This window comes from Lutjanus erythropterus, chromosome 17, assembly GCF_056507025.1.
Source record: "Lutjanus erythropterus isolate fLutEry1 chromosome 17, fLutEry1.hap2, whole genome shotgun sequence".
In the NCBI taxonomy this organism is placed as follows: domain Eukaryota; kingdom Metazoa; phylum Chordata; class Actinopteri; order Lutjaniformes; family Lutjanidae; genus Lutjanus; species Lutjanus erythropterus.
The window spans coordinates 4,135,502-4,157,278 of record NC_139333.1 but is presented as its reverse complement, the minus strand read 5'-3'; the positions used below and the strand labels follow the sequence as shown (position 1 = coordinate 4,157,278).

The window sequence follows — 21,777 nt, the reverse complement described above, 5'->3', positions numbered from 1 at the left end:
GTGAAGGGCTTTGGAGTTCACCTACTCTTGCACTCTATCAGATACACACACATACATTAATCCTGACCCCTTTCCTCCCCTGACAGATGGGGTAGCCTGTCTAGGATTGCTGAGGAATTTACCAAAGGAATTAAGTAGTGTGTGTGTGTGTGTGTGTGTGTGTGTGTGTGGGGGTGCAACAGACAGCATCATTTATCTAGCATAACTAGCCTTTTATTACTTGCTCTAGGCTTCACATTGTTGAGTCTGGCACTCATCCTCATTGAGCTCCATTCTTTTTCTCCTCTTACTGAAAAACAAGCCGTCATTCAGGCAGGTGCGTCAATGTAGCGTTCAGATTGTGAGGCACGGTGTTGCTGTTGTTTCTGCCCTGCCTCTACACGCCCTGCAACATTGTTACTGTATTCATGGGTTTGCGTTTGAATCCGTGAAAAGGAAAAACAACAAATAAGCCTGTTGGTGGTGAATTCAGAGTTTTGTGCTTGTACAGACAAGTTTAATGTGATTGTCTGACAAGGAGGTCTCATTGTGTGTGTGTGTGTGTGTGTGTGTGTGTGTGTGTGTGTGTGTGTGTGTGTGTGTGTGTGTGTGTGTGTGTGTATTTACCTACTGCATGCGTATGAGCAAGGAATAGGGCTCCCAAACGGGAATTGGGCTGTATCAGTATCTGGTAGCGGTAATGAGAATCAGCAGAAGAAGTTGCTGTTGTAGCTTTGATCTTCCACGTTATTGCACCCTTTTGTTTTTTCTCTTTTTGTCTTTTTTCATGCCTTAATTTCATCCCCCCGATTCCTCCCGTCTTGGAAGCAAATAGAAATGGCTGTCTGCGGTGGCTGCTCATATCTCCCGGCTTTGTAATTGTTTGATAAGCTACTGTGGCTCAGAATAAGATACCATTCATTGTAATGAGAAGAAGTGTGGATAACAGTGTCTTGGATGATATTTAGGCTCACAGATCAGTGCGTGTCTATGTTCAGCAAGCTTGTGACATGAGAGGAACAAGTGGAATCAGAGATTGCTTCACTGATTTAATCAGGTTTTTCGGTGCCTCTCTAGACGTACAGACATGATTCAGGCTATAATTAATCAGTGCTCAAAGTATTCAGATCCTTTCTTTATGTGAAAGTACAAATCCCACACTGAAAATATTCCACTACAGGTAAAAGTCCTGCATCGAAAACCTTACTAAATGTAAAGTATGAAGCTAGATATACTTATCAAAAGTAAAAGTAGTCATTGTACAGTAAAATGTTCCCTGTCAGTGTTTCACTATTATATCTGATATTTTTGGATTTATATTACTGCTGCATTCATGTACATATTGCCTTTTAATGCTGTAGGTGTACCTAATTTTAACCACTTCACACTGCTTTCTTCCTGAAAGTGAGCGAGCAAACTCGAGCAGATGGAGGGTGAAATATTGTCCACATATATTACAAACGATGTTTCAACAGTGCACTTGAGATTCCTTCCTCTGCAGATTAGTAAATTAAGTGTCTGACTTATTCATTTTATAAATTTAATGAACATAATTTTCTTGTTTTGATATAGCTGAAGGACAAACTTATAACTGTTTTCTTTTAAACTCTGTCCTCTTTGTGGATATTCTTATGAAAAAGCCACTGTAGATCATGTAAAAGGTGCCACTTCCTCATAGTCTCCTTAATTAGCCTCTTGCCGTCCCTGTTGATTGCTTTGTCACATTGATTTTAACCAGATAAAATAAGCTGGAGGTGTGCAAAACTTTGCTGAAATAGTGCCAAGCAACACAATGTTTAACCTGCTTGGTGACACTCAGAGCAGGTTAGGACATCCTCATTTAGGAAAACTGAAGCTATCAGCTGTTCACTTGCTCACCTTGTCTCTAGTCTACTTTTTGGGCTCAATGCCAATAATGATATTTCAGAATGAAAATATTACGATATTGATAAATTGGACAACATTGCAATGATCAGTTTATCAGAAAAAAATGCATTCAGAATCACCAAATTTGCAGATACATGGATGAACAGAAAAGTTATAAAATATTATTATCTGAAGCGTAACTAACTAAATAAAGCTGTCAGTGTCAAGTAGAAGTATAAAGTTGCATATAATGGAAATATTTAAGGAAAGTGTAAGTACATTTATAGTACTTGAGTAAATGTACTAAGTTACATTCCACCTCTGAATTTAAAGTCCGTGTAAAGGACATTACACATTACACATGTTAGAATATAGTTACTGAAAACATGAAAGAACTGTGTTCTATGTAGTAATTAATTGTGGACACCAGTTCTATGTTCAGGATTATTTAGGCAGGCCTAAAATTATGGCTTGATGATCCAATAAACACAAGTAAAGCAACTGTCATAAACACACCTATTGCAAATTATTTATTATTTTATTTAAAGTTTAAAAAGGACAAGTATGTAGCATAAATCAATGCCACACACCATAGCATTTATAGCCTAAGCTAATTTGCAATGCCTGTCCCAACAAAACACAAGTAACAGTGCAAAGTACAAACAATGAGAAATACAGGACACTACAAGATACAAATTACAAAACATAATTAGTACCATAGAGTAAGAAATACCAAATTATTCACGACTACATGACTGATTCCTCTTCAAAACTGTTTCAATTTGAATTTAAAGTGCTCTAAATCAGGATCCAGTTTGATTTCTACAGATAAAGAATTCGGAAGAATTAGAACATATCGGCTGTAAAATAAATCTGCTAGATGGAGCATCCATTTTTTAGGTTGTGTTGATATATGACACTTCAGGATGATTTGGGGTGGTTTTAGCACCTTCAGTGGACTTGAAGTAGCAGGGAATAGTGCTTATTTTTTCATTATTTTAAGACCTAATTTTAAATACTTGCCAATTATTTTAATCATTCTGATTTTTCTGGGTGCTTAATGACACCTTTTTTTCCCCCATTTTCTTGATGTCACAAACTCAGAACACATATTTATTAGTGCTCTACACAGACTTTAAAGGGGCATACATTTTATAAGTGAACCTCAGTTTGCTTGATGATGATTTGCCAGTAGACTTTCTTTAGATCAACTAATTGATTAACCAACAAATTGCAGCTCAACTTGGCTACAGACTCATTTTGGTCTGTACCAGTAAAGCATTGAGGTTCGATTGCCAGCCCTAACATTTGAGATATGCTGGTGAAGTTTGTGTATGGTTAGTAAAGCTATTAGTGCCATACACTCACATTATGTAGGGAAGAGAGCATATTGATCCTCTCCTCTTAGTCTAAATGAGAATTGTAATGACTTTTCCAGTCATGTAGTTGTGTGTGACCTCATGCTGGTGTTTGGCACAAGTCCAATAAGTCCACTAACCAGCTGAAGGGGGTCACTGAGCAAAGAAGCCTTTGTGAAATTGATTTTGTTTGTCTGTTCGACCTCAGCAGCGTAATCAGAAATGGCCTCAAGGCTCTGTTACTTTATTTTAACTATTTTAAACTGGGAATGAATGAGTTGTCGTAAACCCTCAGGACTTGACAAGAACCAGGTCATTAGTAGAGCTGGGACTGATCCGATCCAGTATTGGTATTGGGTGCTGACACTGACGTAATTCACTCATCGGCTATCGGACTGATGTCACTGATCCACGTACTGATCCAGATTCGATAGTCTGATGTTTTTATGAATTATGAATTTTAAGCCCACAGCCAAAATGTTGAATGTAACACAAATTAATTGATCAATTAATTAGGAAACACATCAGTTCTAAAGAGATATTCAGTAGTCCCCATTTTATTTAGTCTCCCAGAGTTTTATGTGTGTATTAACTACAATGGAAGCTTTGAAGCTTAAAAGCATTCGGTAGAGCCCTAGAAATATCACATAAAATTGTATTTTTCTGTGATTGGTTCGAATGGTGTTCACACCAGAAATGAACCAGCCCAGAAATCACTTGACAGTCCAGAACAGTCCTTCGAAGCAGACCGGAGAGCGGTTGTTTGGTCTGTACCAGAATTTGAGTCCAACGTTCACACCAACCCAAAAGAACCACACCAAGGTGGTAAATGCGTCACGGTTCACTTCAGCCAGACTAAACAAGGCTGGTGTGCACCCGCACCCTTTGTCTTGAAACAAAGAAAAGCATTTGGCATTGGCAGATATCCAAATTCAGGTATCAGAATCGTATCAGAACTGGAAAAAAACTGTATTGATGCATCTTTGCAGTTTTCACATTCTAGTTCACCATGGTTCCGAATCTAGTCCAACATGAGAGTGACTTTATTTCTTTGAGATTTTTTTGAGATTGTACCATAAATAAGGGCTGTTCACACTGCATATTCTTACCCAGGGCTATCCTTAGCTGGGAATAGACACTTTTCACACATGCATTGTTAGCCCAGGGTTAACCTCAGCCCAGGGCTATATGGTTTGCACTGCACTTCTGCTAGCTCCAGGTTAAATGTTGGCTGGTACAGCAACTGATGTGAACATTGTAAAATGTGACTTGACTGTGCAATCTTTTAGCCCTGTTTCACTCTGACAACCTTTAGCTCTGGGTTTAGTTGATTTTTGGGAGATAACCCTGCAAACTCTGGGCTAACCCTGCTCCAGATCAGGGCCAGTAAGCCCTTGGCTAAAGTCAGAGTTAGCCCATTTTGGAATGTCCCAGGATTGCACCAGTGTGAAACCTCCTTTAGCCTGGGGCTAACAGTTCCCTTACCCTGGGGCTAACTGCAGTGTGAAAAGTCCTACATAGAGCAAGTCACTTTGCAAGGAAACCACTGTCATTAGTGAGATGGAAAAGTCTTGGCTGTGTGAAAAATGGTATTCAAAGAGAAACTGACAGCGCCAAACTGCTGCACACAGCAGACACTGAAGACAACGACACTACATCAAAAGCTAGATGGTGATGAGGCAATAAGCTCTGCAACAAGTACACAAAAGTTTTCCAATTCCAGGCAGGTGAACTCTGTGTGAACCTGTGTCATATTTCCTCTCATTATGCCCCAGTCCTCTTCAGTAATAACTGTGGTTCTGGAATAAGGATTGGTTTCTGTCATTTCTTGGCCGCCTTGCTACCACAGATACAGAAAAGAAAAAGAAAAGGAAAGGGAATATCTCATTAGAATAAAATTGATGGGCTCTTGGAGTATTGTTTCTTTTTGTTTGTAGTTGGTTGAGTATAATCAGGGGTTCTTGTCATCTTATAAAAATTGGAGTGGAGTTATGTTTCTCTTTGTAAACAGTGTTTATCTTGTACCTTGTATCTTTCGAAGATAAATATTAAATACTTGTTGTTGGGGCAGTATCATATTCAGGTAAAAACAATGTTTTACCCCAGTGGTGTTGTAATTTCCAAGGAGGTCTCCTGGAAAGAACTGTGTAATTTTAGACATTTCTGTTCATACACAGAGATGAATTCATGCACCAAAAATTAGCACTCTGAGGTCTGAGTAAGTTTTACAAATAATATACTGGATCCCTCACCAGCTTCCCACCCACAAAAACCGCCAGTTCTTTTTAGTGTTGCACAGAGCCAAGCTGGAAGCACTGCTGGTAATATGTCAGCAGTGCTGGGGCAGGTTAAACAGTTTCTTAAAAATAATTGTTACTAGCAGTCTTGCATTTAATTTTCAGAAACTAAATAGCGCTGGGTCAAAATATTCTGAGTTGGTCTCAGTTGGAGAGACTGTTGTTTGCTTGTTGTGAAATAATGCTATTTTCAGATTACCTACCTGGCTGATCAGATTTGTTTAGCTGTCAAGGTCATTTGCAGGACACTTGTAGCCTCTTTGAAAGAACTTTGCATAGTTGCCCATTATGGGAAATGTTTTTCTCATCCTTCCAAACAGGCAGCCAAACATATCAGTACACATTACATCATTACACATGCTGATGTGCTGGCATGTGCTGCTTTTTGGGAATAGGTTGTTCAGATTCAGTATTAGACTTCCTGTGTCCTGACAGTGACATACTTGGCTCTGTTGGATGTCAAAGAAAGAATTAACATGTTTTAGGGTATATTTGATTCATCGGATGGCTTATCTGACAGGTGCTCTTTAGTGAGGCAGTCTAAAAGACGTCTTCTGGTGAAAATGGCACTATTAATTTCTTCTCCTAGCAAAGGTAAACCAAACTACATGTATCAACCCTACGTCTTCATCAGGGTCTGACAAACGCGTAATCAGTCTGAATAACTGTCAGCTGTGGGTGTCATTCTGATGCCACCCAAAGACACCAAACAAATACTAATGAATAACTTTTTTTTTTCAAATTGTTGATGTTATTCATTTATTAGTATTTGTGGTGTTTCTTTCAGAATTTTATATAATTTCACCTTAAGTTAATTTACTGTCACAATTGCTCCATTTCTGTGCATATATCTATGTGAGACCTAAGGCATTAATCTAGCACCGTCTATGGGTTATCCATTAGAAATTCACCCACGGCTGGCATTTAATTCACATTGATTGTGTTTGTCAGACCCTGATGAAGACGCAGAGTCGATACTTGTAGGTCTGTTTATTTGCCTTTACTTGGAGAATAAATTTATAGCGCCATTTCACCAGAAGACGGAGTGCCTTGGTGCTTTATTTCCCATGGTGGTCTTCTTTCTAGTCTTTTTGTACCTGTTAAACTAGGACAGATAAATGAAGAATAACACATAATTTAAATGCCATGGCTTTGTTTTGTTATTTCTGATTACTTTTTAATTAATCAGAAATATTTTAAGGTAATTTCAGACTGGTAAAGCTGAAACTTAAAAACGTTACATTTATTATTTATGACCTCAGGGCTCATCTGCGGGGCCCTCACGGCCCACCAGTGGGCTGCGGCTCACACTTTGGGGATCACTAAATTAGGGAATGCCCTCATCTATTACGATTCATTGTATGCCATGGCTGCAGCCCTGGTCATACTGCAACACTGTATGCAGTGCCACAGTACATTCAGGAAAGCATTGATCGGTTATTTGTATGAGTTGACGAGATGGATGAAATACTGTATCACAGAATATGGAATTTAACATGGGGTATGCAAAAATCATACAAATTGCTACAATGATGGCTTGAAAATGTATATTGGCTTATGGAACGGTGTATGCCATCATAATGCCAACCCTATATGTATATGATAAATAACAATAACCAACAAATTTGTTTTCCACTAAGGCCAATATTTTGAAGTAGTAAACTGGTTTACCCAGAGCCTCATGTCCACTAGTTGTAGGAAGAGTGCATGCAAATAGAGGAGGAGCTCTGCACTGAGTTGGGTTGAGTAAACAGACGATTTGAATGGTATGTAAAGTGTTTTGTCCCTAAGGTGCAGGGTTGAGGCATGTTATGCAGCATGAAACCTACAGGTGTGTTTACGCTTGTTCTGATCTCATGTTGTTTAGGAGGAAGTGTACAGATGTAGCAGCGCGGGCTCACGTGCGCAAACTAAATATTAACACACGATGCAACACAGCACAACAGATGATCTGTTTCATTTCCACACTGGCTCATTGTCAGCAAATATTGAATGTGTCTGACCTACTTGCCAGCGGCACCACGGGAGATTACTCTCTACATTTTTAACAATGGAGCAAATTTACTGGATAATACAGCCCGGAGCTGTTTTGATGTTAAGGGTTTTTCTCAAGACCCAGTTCCAGCGTTTATTCGTATAGCAAACGACGGAGTGATTGATGAAGAATTGATGAAGCTAAAGTGTGTCACTTTGCAAATTTAGTGTTATGTGTATGCCCTTGGGTGCCTTGCGTGCACTGTTTATACTGTCCTTTCTTTCCTCTGTAGCGTTCAAAACGTTACTTTTTCATGACTGTCTGTTTAGCTGAACACATTGTCATAAATACACATGCATACAAGCAAGCAAACCACTCCTGTCTCCTTTTGCAGTCTATGGAAAACAGTCTCCCTGTACAGTCAGAGCTAAAACAAAAGGTGTTGTGTTGCAGGTAGCACTCTGGCAGGAAACCCCATTTGGCTGCTGCTCACTCACCTATTTAAAGGCTGGTGCTGATGTTGCTTTAGGGCTTGTTAGTCTCTGCAGGCAGTTGTGCGGGCCTCCATTCACCCAGCAGCATTAACATTCATCACATATCAGGCTGCGGGTCTATGACTTAGCTGGATTACAGCTGATTATGCTTGACTATCAGGTGTCTCATCTAAGCACATTTGACAGACAGTAACAAATTCAACTTCAGCATATATGAGAGAGATAAAAAAAAGTTTCAAAATGATATCAAAAAGATCTCTTCTGCCATGGACAGCAATCCACCAGATTTTTTAACGCTGGTGCAGGCTGTTTACCTTGGAAGGCAGCTGGATTTGTGACATTATGTGAGAATCCATCTTGCCACGCTTCAAGTTATGCATTTGTGTCCACACCAAAAGTGGTGCAGCCAATCTGTGTCCTAGGAAGGACTAGTGGCAGCTACAGGCACAACAAAAGCATGAAGTGCCCGTGGAAGCGTCTAATCTCGAATAAACAATGGAAGCTCCTGACAGATTTAGTGTAGATAGTGTGATCGCATCAGTTATAGCAGAACTGGAGAGAACGACACTTAAGGCTTCTCTCCATGGAAAAGATGTTTTTGCTCCTCTCCTGACTGGTTTGTGTCTGCCCTTTTCCAAACAGTTTCTAAGGACGACTTCCCAGATGACTCTGTGCATGTCAGTTTAGCTGGCTGTTACATCAGCATCCATTCAGCATCAAAATTTGGGTTTGGTTCAAATAGAAGTGGATTTTTTTCCTGAACACATACAAGACCATATTGTTGACATGATGCTTCATGATGCATTTAAAGGAAATGTTGGAAAGGAGGCCATTACACACATGATTGATGAGCCCTGATAATCAAGTGTGTCTCACATAACCAGGCAGAATATCGTGTGTTATTTATGGCAGTAGCAAGATGTCATTTGCAGGTGATCTAATCAAGGTAAACATAGTGGACAATTTAGATTGGGGCTGAAGAATTAATTGAAATATTATTGAAATCACAATGTGGCCAAGTTCAAATTGGAGCTGCAATCTTTGATAAAGCTAAAATGTGTCACTGCATATCATAGTAAATTAAGCGTTGTGGTGTCCAGGCCTCCAAATAATAGTCCCCACATGTAAGGGAGTTTGTTGGGTACAGTTCCCAGCAAAACTAAAGTTTTTTGTGCATCGTTCAACCCTAGTTCAGATGACTGCAGGAATTTGATTATTAGAAGGAGGTTTTCATTCATTCAAGTACAGCTGTAGATGACAGATACTCACCTCTTTAGTTTAAATGCATTTACTGGCTGGAGATTGCTTAATAAATGTAATTTTCAGTATTATTTTGTATTTGCTGTACATTTGCTCCAAGTATTTGGTTCACGGAATCGTGAAACCAGCAGTGGATTGACTTGGCGCCACCAACAGACAGATCTAAGATGCCTATTCCCAGTGCAATGTATAGTCCAAATGCAATATTTCCGCCAAAATACCTGCAACTGGCTTCGCGTTACCTAATTTAAAGAACCAGTGAATAGGATGTAGTGGCATGTTGTGGTGAGCTTGCAGATTGCAAACACCTCACCTCACCCTCCCCTTTTAAGCATGTGGGAGAACCTACAGTGAAAACATACTTACTTTATTCCGTTTCTACAAGATTCTGCCAATAAATCCAACTAAAATCTTACACACCGGATCTGTAAAACCTCACATCTGTTTATGACTCTCAACTCAGTCTTTAGTTGATTAAACAGTTGATTATTTTCTCGATTAACAGTTGTTTGTTTTAAAATGTCAGACAATGGTAAAAAATGTGTTTCTCAAAGCCCAAGACAACATCCTCTTGTTTTAGTTACAATTCAAAGATGTTTAGTTTACTGTCATAGAGGAGTAAAAAATCAAAACATACTCACAGCTGAAATCAGAGAATTTTGACTTTTTTCTTAGTAAATTACTCAAACCGATCAATTGATTATCAAAATATGTGCTGATTAATTTAAGAATGCATTAATCAATTGATCATTGCAGCCATAAATGCCAACTGTAATTGTAATGCCATGCTTGGTGCTTTATGTGCATTTTGAAGCATTGCATAAGAGAATGATGGAAACAGCAAAATTCCCCCCCAGAAAACTTCCTCAGTTTTGCTAGTTTGAGGTGTTTTTTTTTTTTTTTTTTTACCTTTTTCAAAGAAGAGTTATGCACTTAATGGGAGATGGAAACACTTTTTTTCTGAGTAAGTGCAGACATGGTGAACTTTTAACTCATATGACTGTTCATCTGTTTCCATGCCGACCGTCTCCTCGTGGCTCTATAATACATCCATGATCACAGATCTGATGGAACCTTCCTCACATTATCTGTTCATGAAACTAACAGAAATGTCATATTTTCATCATGTTTTCTACATGTTTTTTCACTGTTTGAGGTTCAGCTGGTGTTGTTTTATTTATTTATTTATTTTTAAAGATTTTCAGTTTTCCGACTGTAGAATTATCTTGATGAATCATCTCCTAATACTGGTAGTGGTGTAAACAAGCATTCATTCCTATTTTCTTTTGCTGATTTATTTGACATTTGTTTCAAATTTGTGATGCAGTTTGATAGAAACCTGGCTAGTGTTTTACTGCAAAGAACCCCTGATTTGCTCTTCGCTCTCAGCCTTGAAAAATCAATTTAAGGCAAAGGACTGTTGTTGCAATTACGGTTCAGCCTGACCAAGATTTAAAATGTAAAATCTATTCTGTTATTTACTTAATACTTGTGTCTGGCCTTTAAAACATCTACTCACAGGCGTCTTTATCTGGAACTGTGTTTTTGGTTTTGAAACACATACCTTGATATCACATTCTTTGCTAAAAGTCTCACCACTCTGCTGCAGTTTATTTTTGAAGCTGCAGTGACTCTTCTCTTTTTTGGGGAAAAGCTGTGGCAGCAGCAGTTCAGGCTGACACAGGCAGTCTCTCTCTCTCTCTCTCTCTCTCTCTCTCGCTCTCTCTCTCTCTCTCCTCCTCACTACAGACAGCTGGATGATGACTCCCACTTGGTGAAACTTAACATCCTGGTTTAATCACATTGTTTTACACTCCTCACACAAACACACACATACACACTCCTCCAGGGATTTGGTGACCACCTCACCACCTGCCAACGATGCTGGCACTGCAGAAGCAATGCTGGATACACTGTTAGCTGTAATTGTACACTTAAAGGTGGGGTGTGCTGTTCTAATCCAATACACTTCTTTATCAAATTCAGTGAATATCTCCTTACGGTCCTCTAGTTTCCTGTTCAGTGTGTGCGCTGAAAAAACCCCCAGATGTTTGTAATCACATGACTTTGATTGTGTTGGTACTAGGGATGTTCCTGGCAACTAATGTTCCTGTCGATTAAACACAAAATTTTATTTAGACTAGTCGACTACTCTAACACTAAGAAAACACTCAGAAAGCAGTTCAAATTTAGCAGAATTTATTAATTTATAACGTTAAACACTGTCCAAAAAATACTGTGTGTATTAAGAGCCATTTGAAGCTGTTAATCAGTCTACAATCCCCAAAAAATGCCGCTGAAATGCGTGCTACTTTGCGCTGTGTAGTACAAGCCTTACACAATAATGTACAAAACATGACAACAACTCACTAAACGCTTCACCCTTTCAGACCAAAGAGGGTCACAGTGTCTGCAGGTAAAGGACCCAGAGCTAACGTTAGCTGCCAGCCTGATACACAGTGTGGCTAACGTTAGCAGTGCTAGCAGCAGCAGCAGCTCCGCTTGCAGGTTTGTGTCTGTGTATGTGCTGAATGTGGGCACCTTTCTCCAGTCGAGTGAATATATATCAGTTTAATCTGTCACAGTCTACATTCATCTGTCCAACTTTGCTGATATAAACATCCGGGGTTGCCAGGGTGATTGGGGCATATGTGCTGGGCGAGAGGGGCTGCCGTCTGACAGTGCTGCAGCCCCGACTAGTGGCATGCGGTTGCATAAAATCCTAGAGGCAACAAATAACTGGCATGTGTTTGTCTTTACGTTCGCTCACTTTAAACTATATTACTATATTAGTCCTCCGATTAGCAGTCAACATGGACAGAGAGACCAAATAGCTTACTGTAACAGCAGAGCGCTGTCAGCTCCTCTGTGGGTCACTGCTGTAGACGGGTTGAGAAGCAAGAGTCCAGACAAATCTGCTTTTTAATCCCGAAAGCTTGGAACATAAACTGGTGTTTCTTCCGCCGGAAGCTCCAGTCTGTCCATGACTCTCTCCCCCAAAGCTTCCCAGCTCTCAGCAGCTGTCTGTCGGCTCTGTGCCTCAGCTTCGCTGCGGTCCTCTCCCCACTTTATTGTATTGTATTTTCATCACAATAGAACATTATTTTCCCTCACTTTGACTACTGGTGACTTATCTTTGGGCTTCAAATGTGCTGGATTCTGCCATATTGTTCACTAGTTACTGTCACAGGGGTGTGATTTTTTGGTTGTTGTGTTCAGATATCAGCTGCCTTTAATTTAAGGTTGCACCATTATGGATTATAAACTTGTTCTTTTTTATATTTTCCTTTTTTCAACCAACCATTTCAAGGTACTATTTAATGTGTTACATGCACTTGGTTGTAATAAACAACAGAGTGTTGCATGTAGAAACAAGTACATACCTAATCATGTATTTGGATCCTTATTAGGAATTCTGTGGGACAGCTGGAGTGAAGCCAGGAGCCCGCTCTGCCTTGGTGGTTTGGTTTGAGGGACTGTGTTTACCCTCTTAGTAATCAGTGCAGTTAGATGGATGTGTTCCTCAGATAAGTGTTTCCCTTGATGAGGTCCTTACCTGACCACAAACCATTTATCGCCAGAGACAGATGATGACCTTAAATTACCCCCCTTTTCTCGCTCCCCTGTATTTTGGTCTAGCCCGAGGCCACTGTGGCTGCACTGTTTGTGTGCTGGCTACCTCCTTATCGCGGTGTGGGGGCTCGTCCCAACCCACAACTCCTGAATCAAGTGTCCTTTTCTGCTTTTGTTAATGAGAAGCCGGCGTGGGTGGAAGTGGGTTTGAATTCCCTGCAGCATAACTCCAAGGAAAATTTTCCAGATATAGAAGGAAAATTTTAACACAATTCCAAAAAGCCAAGCCTTCAAGCAAACACTGTTATTCCTGCTGTTTTTTATTCCCCCTTTTCAGTGAAAACACCAGTTGAAAGGCTTTTCTGTCTTTTTCTAAAACATTGAAATACAGACGTCAATCTTCAGGCTTGCGTAGTCTCTTTTTAGTACGGCTTTTATTTCCAAGGTGACATGTGGCAGCAAAAAATGTTGTAAAACAAAGACAACTCAGATATGCTCAGATAGCAAAAGAAAAGGGCAAATGTCAGAACGATGCACTTAAAAAAAGTCAACTAGATTTAACATCAGTGCAATATGAGACACACTTTGTACGAAGCAACATTTAAGATACTAGACACGACTTTTATGTAAAACACTGAATCGTATTAGATTAAACCACAAAGTTTTGTTGCAGTAGAGAAATGTTCCACCCTCAATAACTGGAACAATACACTAATTGATATTCTTATATTGACAATGGGTCAAATGGGCAGTAAAGTAAAATGTGTTGCTCGTAGTGATGAATTATCTCTCAACCCTACAAAGTGTTTTATTGCCTTTCAACTCATTGTTTTGGTTTAATGTGCCGATTATTGTCACAATTCAGTTCAGTCTATAAAATGAACTGAATTGTGCCCGATTCAGTCTATAAAATGTCATAAACCTGTGAAAAATGCTCATCACAATTTCCTAGAACCCAAAGTGATGTCTTCACATTGCTTCTTTTGTTAAACCAAAAGTCCAAGGTTGCCAAAGAAAAGCAGCAAAATTCTTACTTTTAAGCAAATGTTTGGCAATTTTGCTTGAAAATTCAGCAAAATAGCCAAAAAAAAAAAAAAAAAAAAGCAATGAATTTTTGTTCTCTTCCCATTGTACACTATCTGGCCTGTAGCAACTAGCTTGTGAACACAGTGGAGCATTTAGCAGATAAAGAGCCAGATATTTCTCTTGGAAGTTGTTGCAACCCAAAATGGAGCTATGAGAGTGAATATTGGACATAGAATTATCAGGCTGTCCAAAACACGACTCCAAATGGATGCTAATGTTGCTCTGTGTCTGGCAATATTCTGCTAACATGTTAGCCATGTCATGTTTACAGGGCCATTTTATGTCAGAAGTGTGCAATTTTCATTGTGTGGTGAGGTTCTGTGACTGATTATGTGATTATTGAATCAAAAATTATTGCATGAGTTGGAGAGAACTGGTGAATGACACGTTGGAGCCCGATTAATCAATCATAGTGTCATGACTTGTCTGATGTACATCTGTGACTGGAACAGAGGTGATGTGGATCAGCTTCCATTTGTCAGCACCAACAATGTTTACTTACATTATCATGGATTCTGACACGCCATTACTTTTTTGCTGGGGCATCGTTTGGCATCCCAGAGGCACTGTGTCAGTTGTGTTGCTCTGTGACAAACGATATCAGATAAACTGAGCTATTGTTGCCCCTGATGCTCATTTTTGTTCCTGATGACCCACTTTTGTCGGGCTATTATTGGGCTGATATTGTGTTGTCTGCTCCCAGAATTAATAGACTTGTATTGAAATCCTTGAATTTCATACAGTTATCTCTTGTCAGCATTTAAAATGCCAATTTCTGTCCCTTTCTTTTTTCTATATTTGCCATCCAGCTTTTTACATGTGTGGACCATGATCAAAGACATTTTAAAATGAGTTTTGCAGCCGTGCAAACCAAAGCACCTCTGCCAGCTGCAGAGAGACGAACGCAAGCAAGCTGGCTTTTTTGTTGTCTTTTATTTTTTATTTACATTTTACAGTCTTTCTCGGGGTTCTCAGTCTGAAGAGGTTCAGAGCTATTTGCACACTCGTCTGATCTTGCAGCGAGGGTTTTAGAAACTCCTTTGCATGTTTTCTTGTTTAGGCACCTGACACACACACTAAAAAAACATTCCCCTCACCCACCTGAATGGAGAGGTTCCTTCTCCTCATTTCCTCCTCCTCTCTTTATTTCCCTCCTCTTTTGAGCGTTCCTCCGCTCCACAGTGAACTCCGTTCTCCACATCAAAGCAGCAAGATCTCTTTCTTCAGTCCAGGATGCCTCAGCTGTTATGAGAGAGGTGCAGAGGGAGCACAACAACAGTAGTTCAGAGCAATGATTATGCATCTGATAAGGTTATCAAAACATGGCATCACGTGGTCTCTGTGCTTTGTTTTGTTGTAACCATAGAAAACAATAGAGGGATTCCATGCTGACGGCGCTTTGGCTTTGCATTCAATAATTTTTGTTTCTGTGGACATCAGCTTTCAGCACGGAGCAAAGCCTGTAATTTCCCTGTGCGTGCAAGAAAACACAATGCTTGAAATTTACTACACATCTGTTTGCACCGACTCCTATAGGGGTGAAGGATGGGGGGTGCACACACACACTCAAAGAGTCAACATGCTGGTAATTTAATTGATCCTGTTGTCAGAGGGAGCCCCCCACTACTTTTGTTCTAAGAGGGAAGGAGGGAGGGGATGGAAAGCAGAAGGGAGAAAAGGGAGCTGACAGTTGTGTAGATACACGGTCAGGGAGACAGCGAACGAGTAGGATAGCATGGTGGGTGTGCTATGTGAGGAATGCCGGCTCATGTTGTAACTAGAACTCCTGAAAGGCCTTGTTCTTTCCATACTGCTGGGACAGCTTAGACCCCGTTTTGGCAAGCAGCCCAACGCCCAACCCCTCTATCTGTCTCATTATCAATGTGCCTTTTTGTGCCTTCAGGCTCTTGTTTTCATGGATATATGTCTTCAGCAGCAACAGCTTGACTATACTGTAGGCCAGCACGTTTCTTCACAGGACTGCTGTAAAGAGATTACAGCTGTGCCCAGTTTGTGCACATTAATGTTGCCATTTGGTAGAGAGTTTCCTCCAAACCCCCCTGCAGGGCTGTGAATGTGTGCATTTCTGACATGGAAGCCTCCACTGGGAATTGATCTCCTAACCATGGAAGTGAGAATGCCTTCTTTATCCACTAAGCTCTAGAAGGAACAGTAGACATTCTGCATGAAGTTCCTTGAATATCGTAGAATTGTATCTACATGAAGTCAGTACATTTTGGGATAGACAGGAATTTCGCCAGAATTTTTGAATTGTTTACATTACAGGAATGCAGCACCATATGTTTTATTTCATCAACTGCTAGGCTTATCTATCAGTCTATTTCAGGTCACATTTTGATCTTTGTCGTGGCTTAAAAACTAACATTCAAACAAAAGCTTTGTTTCATCTGAAACGGGAGCATCTGCAGATTAATTCCAAACCTGACAATCCCTGTTTTTGTTATCTTTGATGCAATCTTGACTGTGCCTCATTGGCTGCCGCTGTCTGTTGTCCCTAAGCATCTGTGTGGTTGCTATGTTGGACCCACTAGGAAATAAATGAGAAATGTAGATGCAACAACAAAATTGATTGTAACTCACTTAATTTGGAACTGATTTTCATGAAATTTGGTTTGTTATAAACCTAAAGAATGAACTCTACATTGGTTCCTGGGGGCGAGATACTCAACTTTATGGCAAAACACGAACCTTCTGAATAGCAACAACTTCCACTGGGACATCCAGTAGTAGGCAACATCAAGTTTACTATTCAGAATTTCAGCTTTTTTGTCCCAAAATACCCATTTCTGTATCTATTATATTGTTGTAAAGTTGCTTGGTTGCTTGTAATGTTCTGAATGAATAACAGAATGTTCTAAATAAATAACAATATTTAAATCCAAAACACATTGGACTTATCATCTCATTTATTGCTTCCTCTTTTAGTTTATACCCAGTTTGATTACAATACCATTACAATGTTCTATGTATCTTTAAAAAATGAGGCTCTGGTACACAAAAACCTTTGCATACATCTAGCTAAGAAAACATATTCTATAGGCCACGATACTACTACAAAAACCTTATTCAAAACTTTGCAAAAGGTTGCATACTGCTGTTGTGGGTGCATTGCAGTAGATGCTTCACCATCTGTTGCCTGGAGGAGATCTGCACTTTACTGAGTGCCTTCCACTAGTTTAAAAATGTCTCTGTGCTTTTATTGAGCTTTTCATGTGTTTTTATGCACAGCAAACCCAACTGCACTGGAATATTTTTCCCTTTGTGACTTTTCTGAGCTGAAAAATATCATCAATAAACTGAAAAGAAAGAAAGACAGAATTGAATATTTAATCAGTGCTCCAGTGGGAGCCCATTTATATGCTAGGAATTCACAAATTGCTTCATATTCTCTTATTCCTCTCATGTTTTATCTTGAATATTTATTTTGGTAGTTTCTACACAGCCTTTTTCTGCTACAACTGCTGCTGTTAACAATTCTGTTTTGATAATGTAACCCATTTTGTTTTTCCCACAGGTTTTATTCATACATTTATACTTAAAGGATTGTTGTCATTTATTACAAATTGGGTCCTATTTTCATGGGTTTGGCCAGCACACCTATGGATAATAAATAAGATTGTTCTACCAAGTGAATATCTGAGATCTGAAACATCACTAAGAAAAACATCCATGATCCAGTTTCCAGAACCATACTACCATAGATTTGCTGTGCAATGAGAAACATTTCAAGTGCGTTAACTTTCATTTTTACTTACCTGTAAGCTGTGACAGTAGGCCAGCATGAACAATACCAGGAGTCTGAAACTGAACAGATAAATGAAATTCAGCTTCCATTTTATTATTTATACGTGCTTGTCCTACTGAGACATGTCAGAATGTCTTCAGTGACAGACCTAAGTATATTAAATTAGGTCTCCGGAAGATGAACTGAAACATGGATGATTAATTGAGTCATAGTTGTTTGTTTTAAAATCAATTAGTCAATTAGTGTTTTCTAAAGCCTAAGATGACTTCCTAAAATGTCTTATTTCACTCACAATCCAAAGTTATTTAGTTAACTGTCACAAAGTAAAGAAACCAAAAAATATTCACATTTAAGTAGCTGAAAGTTACTTAAATTGTTCTGTTTCACCAGTAGTCTGGAACCTACAGATCTTCAGTTTCCAATGACATAAAGCAGGAAATTCTCTCAGGCGATTAATGTTTTGTTAGTCAACTAATTGATTAATTGACCAGTCCTTCCAGCACTAATCTCTAATGGTGCTATCAAAGACAGTTTCTAGTGATATCTGAAACTCAACTCGGCTGTTTCTGTCTCTTCCTGTCTCTCTCTGTCCACACACATGCACTCTTATGTGATTTCCCACACCTAAGTGGGAGAAAACAGTGAGGGAGATTGACTTCGATGAATGGTTCTGTATTCTGGGGCCTTGGCAGTCTGCTTCCTGTGTGGGTCTTGGTGGACAGTGGAGCCTTTACAGTAGAGCCCTACTGTAGGATGTCCAAGGATATTTAGCTGCGAGAAGAGTTTCCAGCCCTCATTAGAGGCTGGAGATGGATGTAGGAGATGGAGATAGACGCATGATATTTGAAGTCTGGAGGACTAGTTTGATATGATTCAGAATGAGGCTTTAAGGGTTGAGTAGGGCATTGGGATGATGGCCAGAATTGATTGGAGTCAGATGATACTTTAAAAAGAGGTTTATGCATGTAGAAGAGGAAGTTAGTGTTGTGAGTATAAAGGCTTTGACTTAATACCTTAGTTAAAAATTTATACAACTATACTTTCATTGTAAAACCTAGACAGCTTTGCAGACATCTCTTGAGGTTCCTAAGAAAAATATTACGGTTGTTCGGATACTGGTACCAGCAACGGAAAATGCCTCCGATACTGCCTCAGAGTCCATGCACCGATCCTATATCACGTAATGTATTGGCCCCAAAAAGGGAAACCTTCTACTTCCCAAATTTTATGGTCAGTGCAGGATAGAAACACCAGCTTGACCTTGGCATCATCAGGTCTTGTTGCAAAGCCTGCATTTTTGTATCCAGCTCATGGAAAGCAGAGGGTCAGTGCGAATAATCCAGTGAATTGTCTGTTTCTCCAGGAGTTGCCGGTGTTTTAGCAGAGATAAGTTGCGACGCTGCAAACCTGACAGATTATTGGTACTGTGAGTAAATGGTGTATATGTTGTACACAATCTTTTACTAAACTGCAGATACAGATGCTGTTATTACAAACTTAGTGGGGATTTTGTGGGGATTTGCGGTAAAACCCAGAGCTGATGTTTTTGAGTTGTCTGTCTTTTGTGATTGTGAACTGGACTGGACTGAACTGTTTTGAGGTTGTGGGGAAAACAAAAGTTTCTTTACAGAGTGGATTGAACAGATACGCTGATACGGAACCGGTATTGAGAAGGAAAAAAATGGTACTGAAACATCTGTAGAAAATATCTCCCCTGTAACTGTTTGGAACAGTTTGTTAACCTGTTGCACACTAGAATTCAGTTGGAGACATTGTGACTAGTGTAGTTTTAAATCAATAGAAAATATTGAATTTGAGACTGCATCACATTTTCAGTGATTTTGGTTGCAGAAGCAGGACTAGTAAAATAGAACAGAGAAGTAGGACTAAAGTACGTTCCCCGTGGACTGCAGAGTGAATGAGTAAGACATGGGACAAGTAGTGGTCTGTCTGTTTCAAGGTGAGTGAAAAAAAAACTTGTACAGTCTTGCTAACTGGCTTCTGCTATTTTTGTTGCTGTGGAAAAAGAAATGTATGTTTGTTTTATCCTGGCATGCTTTATGGTTGGTGTTTTATGGCCGTCACTTTGGATTCCAAAGAGGTATGATAAGATAGCAGTGTAAATGAGGTGGAATAGTACATCTCTGCGGGGCAGGATCATTTGTTTATGAATCATTTGGCTGCTATGAGGGTGTCAGACGCGCTGATAGAGGGAAGGGTGAGGCAGCAGGAGGTGAGGAAAGCTCCCCATCCTGTCTGGGCTGTCAGGTTGTTTGAGGGAAGGAGCGATGATAGGGAGAAGTGCAGGAAAAATAAAACCCCACCATGAAAACACACACACAGGGTCCTGCAGGAATGGAGGGATTTCTGGAGAACGCTCTGATGAAAAGAAAAATATGTCACCAAATACTAATGGTCTTTTTCCATTCCCCCCTCCCTCCTTCTCCTCTCCCTCCGTCTCTGCTGTCTTTTTCTAGAGTTGCTGGGCTCCGCCAAGAGACTCAACATCAACTACCAAGACTCAGACGGGTAAGAGGAGTGTGTGTACGTGCTCGTGTGTGAATCAGCCTGTGAGATAACCATGTAGTTGAGTCTGAAGAATGCAGTGGTAGAGTCACCGTGTCTTGATTGACATGCAGATTGAAAAAAAAGAAACGCCCTACCTGTGGCTGCCTCCTTTTTGTCTTCAGTCTTGTGACTCAACCAAATCACCCACATGTTCTGACATATAGTGAGTGCTCTTCACAGTTATTATCTCAGCCTTGGAGATGTAGATAATTGCAGGAAATTGAGATTGTTTACTTACAAGTAGAAGCAAGAATTTGTCCTTATATAAGGGAAAAGTGCTCAATTCTGTGGTAAATATTCAGTGAGATTAACTGCATCCAGAGGTGCATAATCAGTTTTTGAATAAATTGTACTAAAGCCTTGAAAGTTAATTGCTACACCTGTTCTTGCAAGGCAGATATGCAGTTTATATTTGACAAGGGATTAAAGCACTGAATATGAACTGCAACATCACCAGTTTGTTTGAAACAAGGGGTCCTTGATGTCATACAGAGGTAGACAAACAGGCCTCTCATTTATAGCTGATGACCAGAGGTGTGGGCTCAAGGCATATGACTTGAACACCATGTGACAAAATCAAAAAAAGCCTTGCATCTGGATTTGGACTACAACACCAGTGACTCATGACTTCACTTGGACTTGGGCCCTTTGACTTGAAAATCCTTGATACCTTCCACAAAGCCCAAAGATTAAAAAGTCTGTTATTTAAAAAGTGTGCCGAATCCTGAATCGACTGACGTTAACGCTGTTCATTCTCTGCAAGTTGACACTAAATTCTGCAGATCTACGTTATTTGAACCAATCGCGTAGCATCCAATCAAGTTGCAGGAGAGAACCATGCAGAACTAACGTTATGTTACTGATCTCCACTTGGAAAAAAATTATACCAAAGATAATTTTGTTCATGTACAAAAACTATGAGGCGGTCAACAAAAAATGAATTGCAGTATGCAAAAGGTGCAGGTTGAAATTACTGATGGAGAACCAGCAGCTTCCAACTTCTTCTTCGTCAGTCTTGACTCAAGACTTGCCTGTTTTGACTTTTGACTTGACTTGGGACTCGAGTGCAAAGACTTATTTGTGAATTGCAAAACAATAACATGTTTTCCTGCTGGTGACTCAAAGGTTAGGACAGGAGATTTGACCCAGGACTTCCCTGACTTGACGTTAGACTTGACTTGGGACTTAAGTGCGAAGACTTGAAACTTACTTTGACTTGCAAAAACAATGACTTCGTCCCACCTTTGCTGGTGTCTGTTGATTTTGTTGGCAGAAATAACAACTTTTACTAGCAGATTTTAGCCAGCTAGCTAATTAAGCTAATGTTAGCTCCATGAGTTGGTTGAAAACGCAGTTATGAATATGGATTATTTAATGTTCCCAGCTGATTCCCATCTTTTTACGTAAGAACCACGTAAAGGTTTTAGCACTTGATGACTGGGCTACATCATATTATGCTATTATGTTAACACTGAAGCTGGAGCTTCTTGTCCTGGCAAAAAGTCAGTATTGTCAACAGCTGATGATTCATGTAGAGGATAAAGAAGCAGCATTT

General features: G+C 39.7%; 1 protein-coding gene across 1 annotated transcript in view; it reads left to right on the top strand.

Moving 5' to 3' along the window:
* Positions 1–21,777, top strand: part of caskin2a (CASK interacting protein 2a) — a 94,466-nt gene that overhangs the window by 9,574 nt on the left and 63,115 nt on the right. Inside the window, exon 2 of the mRNA XM_084740948.1 lies at positions 20,132–20,183. Within this exon, the coding sequence (XP_084597074.1) occupies positions 20,132–20,183 (52 nt within the window). The remainder of the gene's footprint in view (positions 1–20,131; positions 20,184–21,777) is intronic.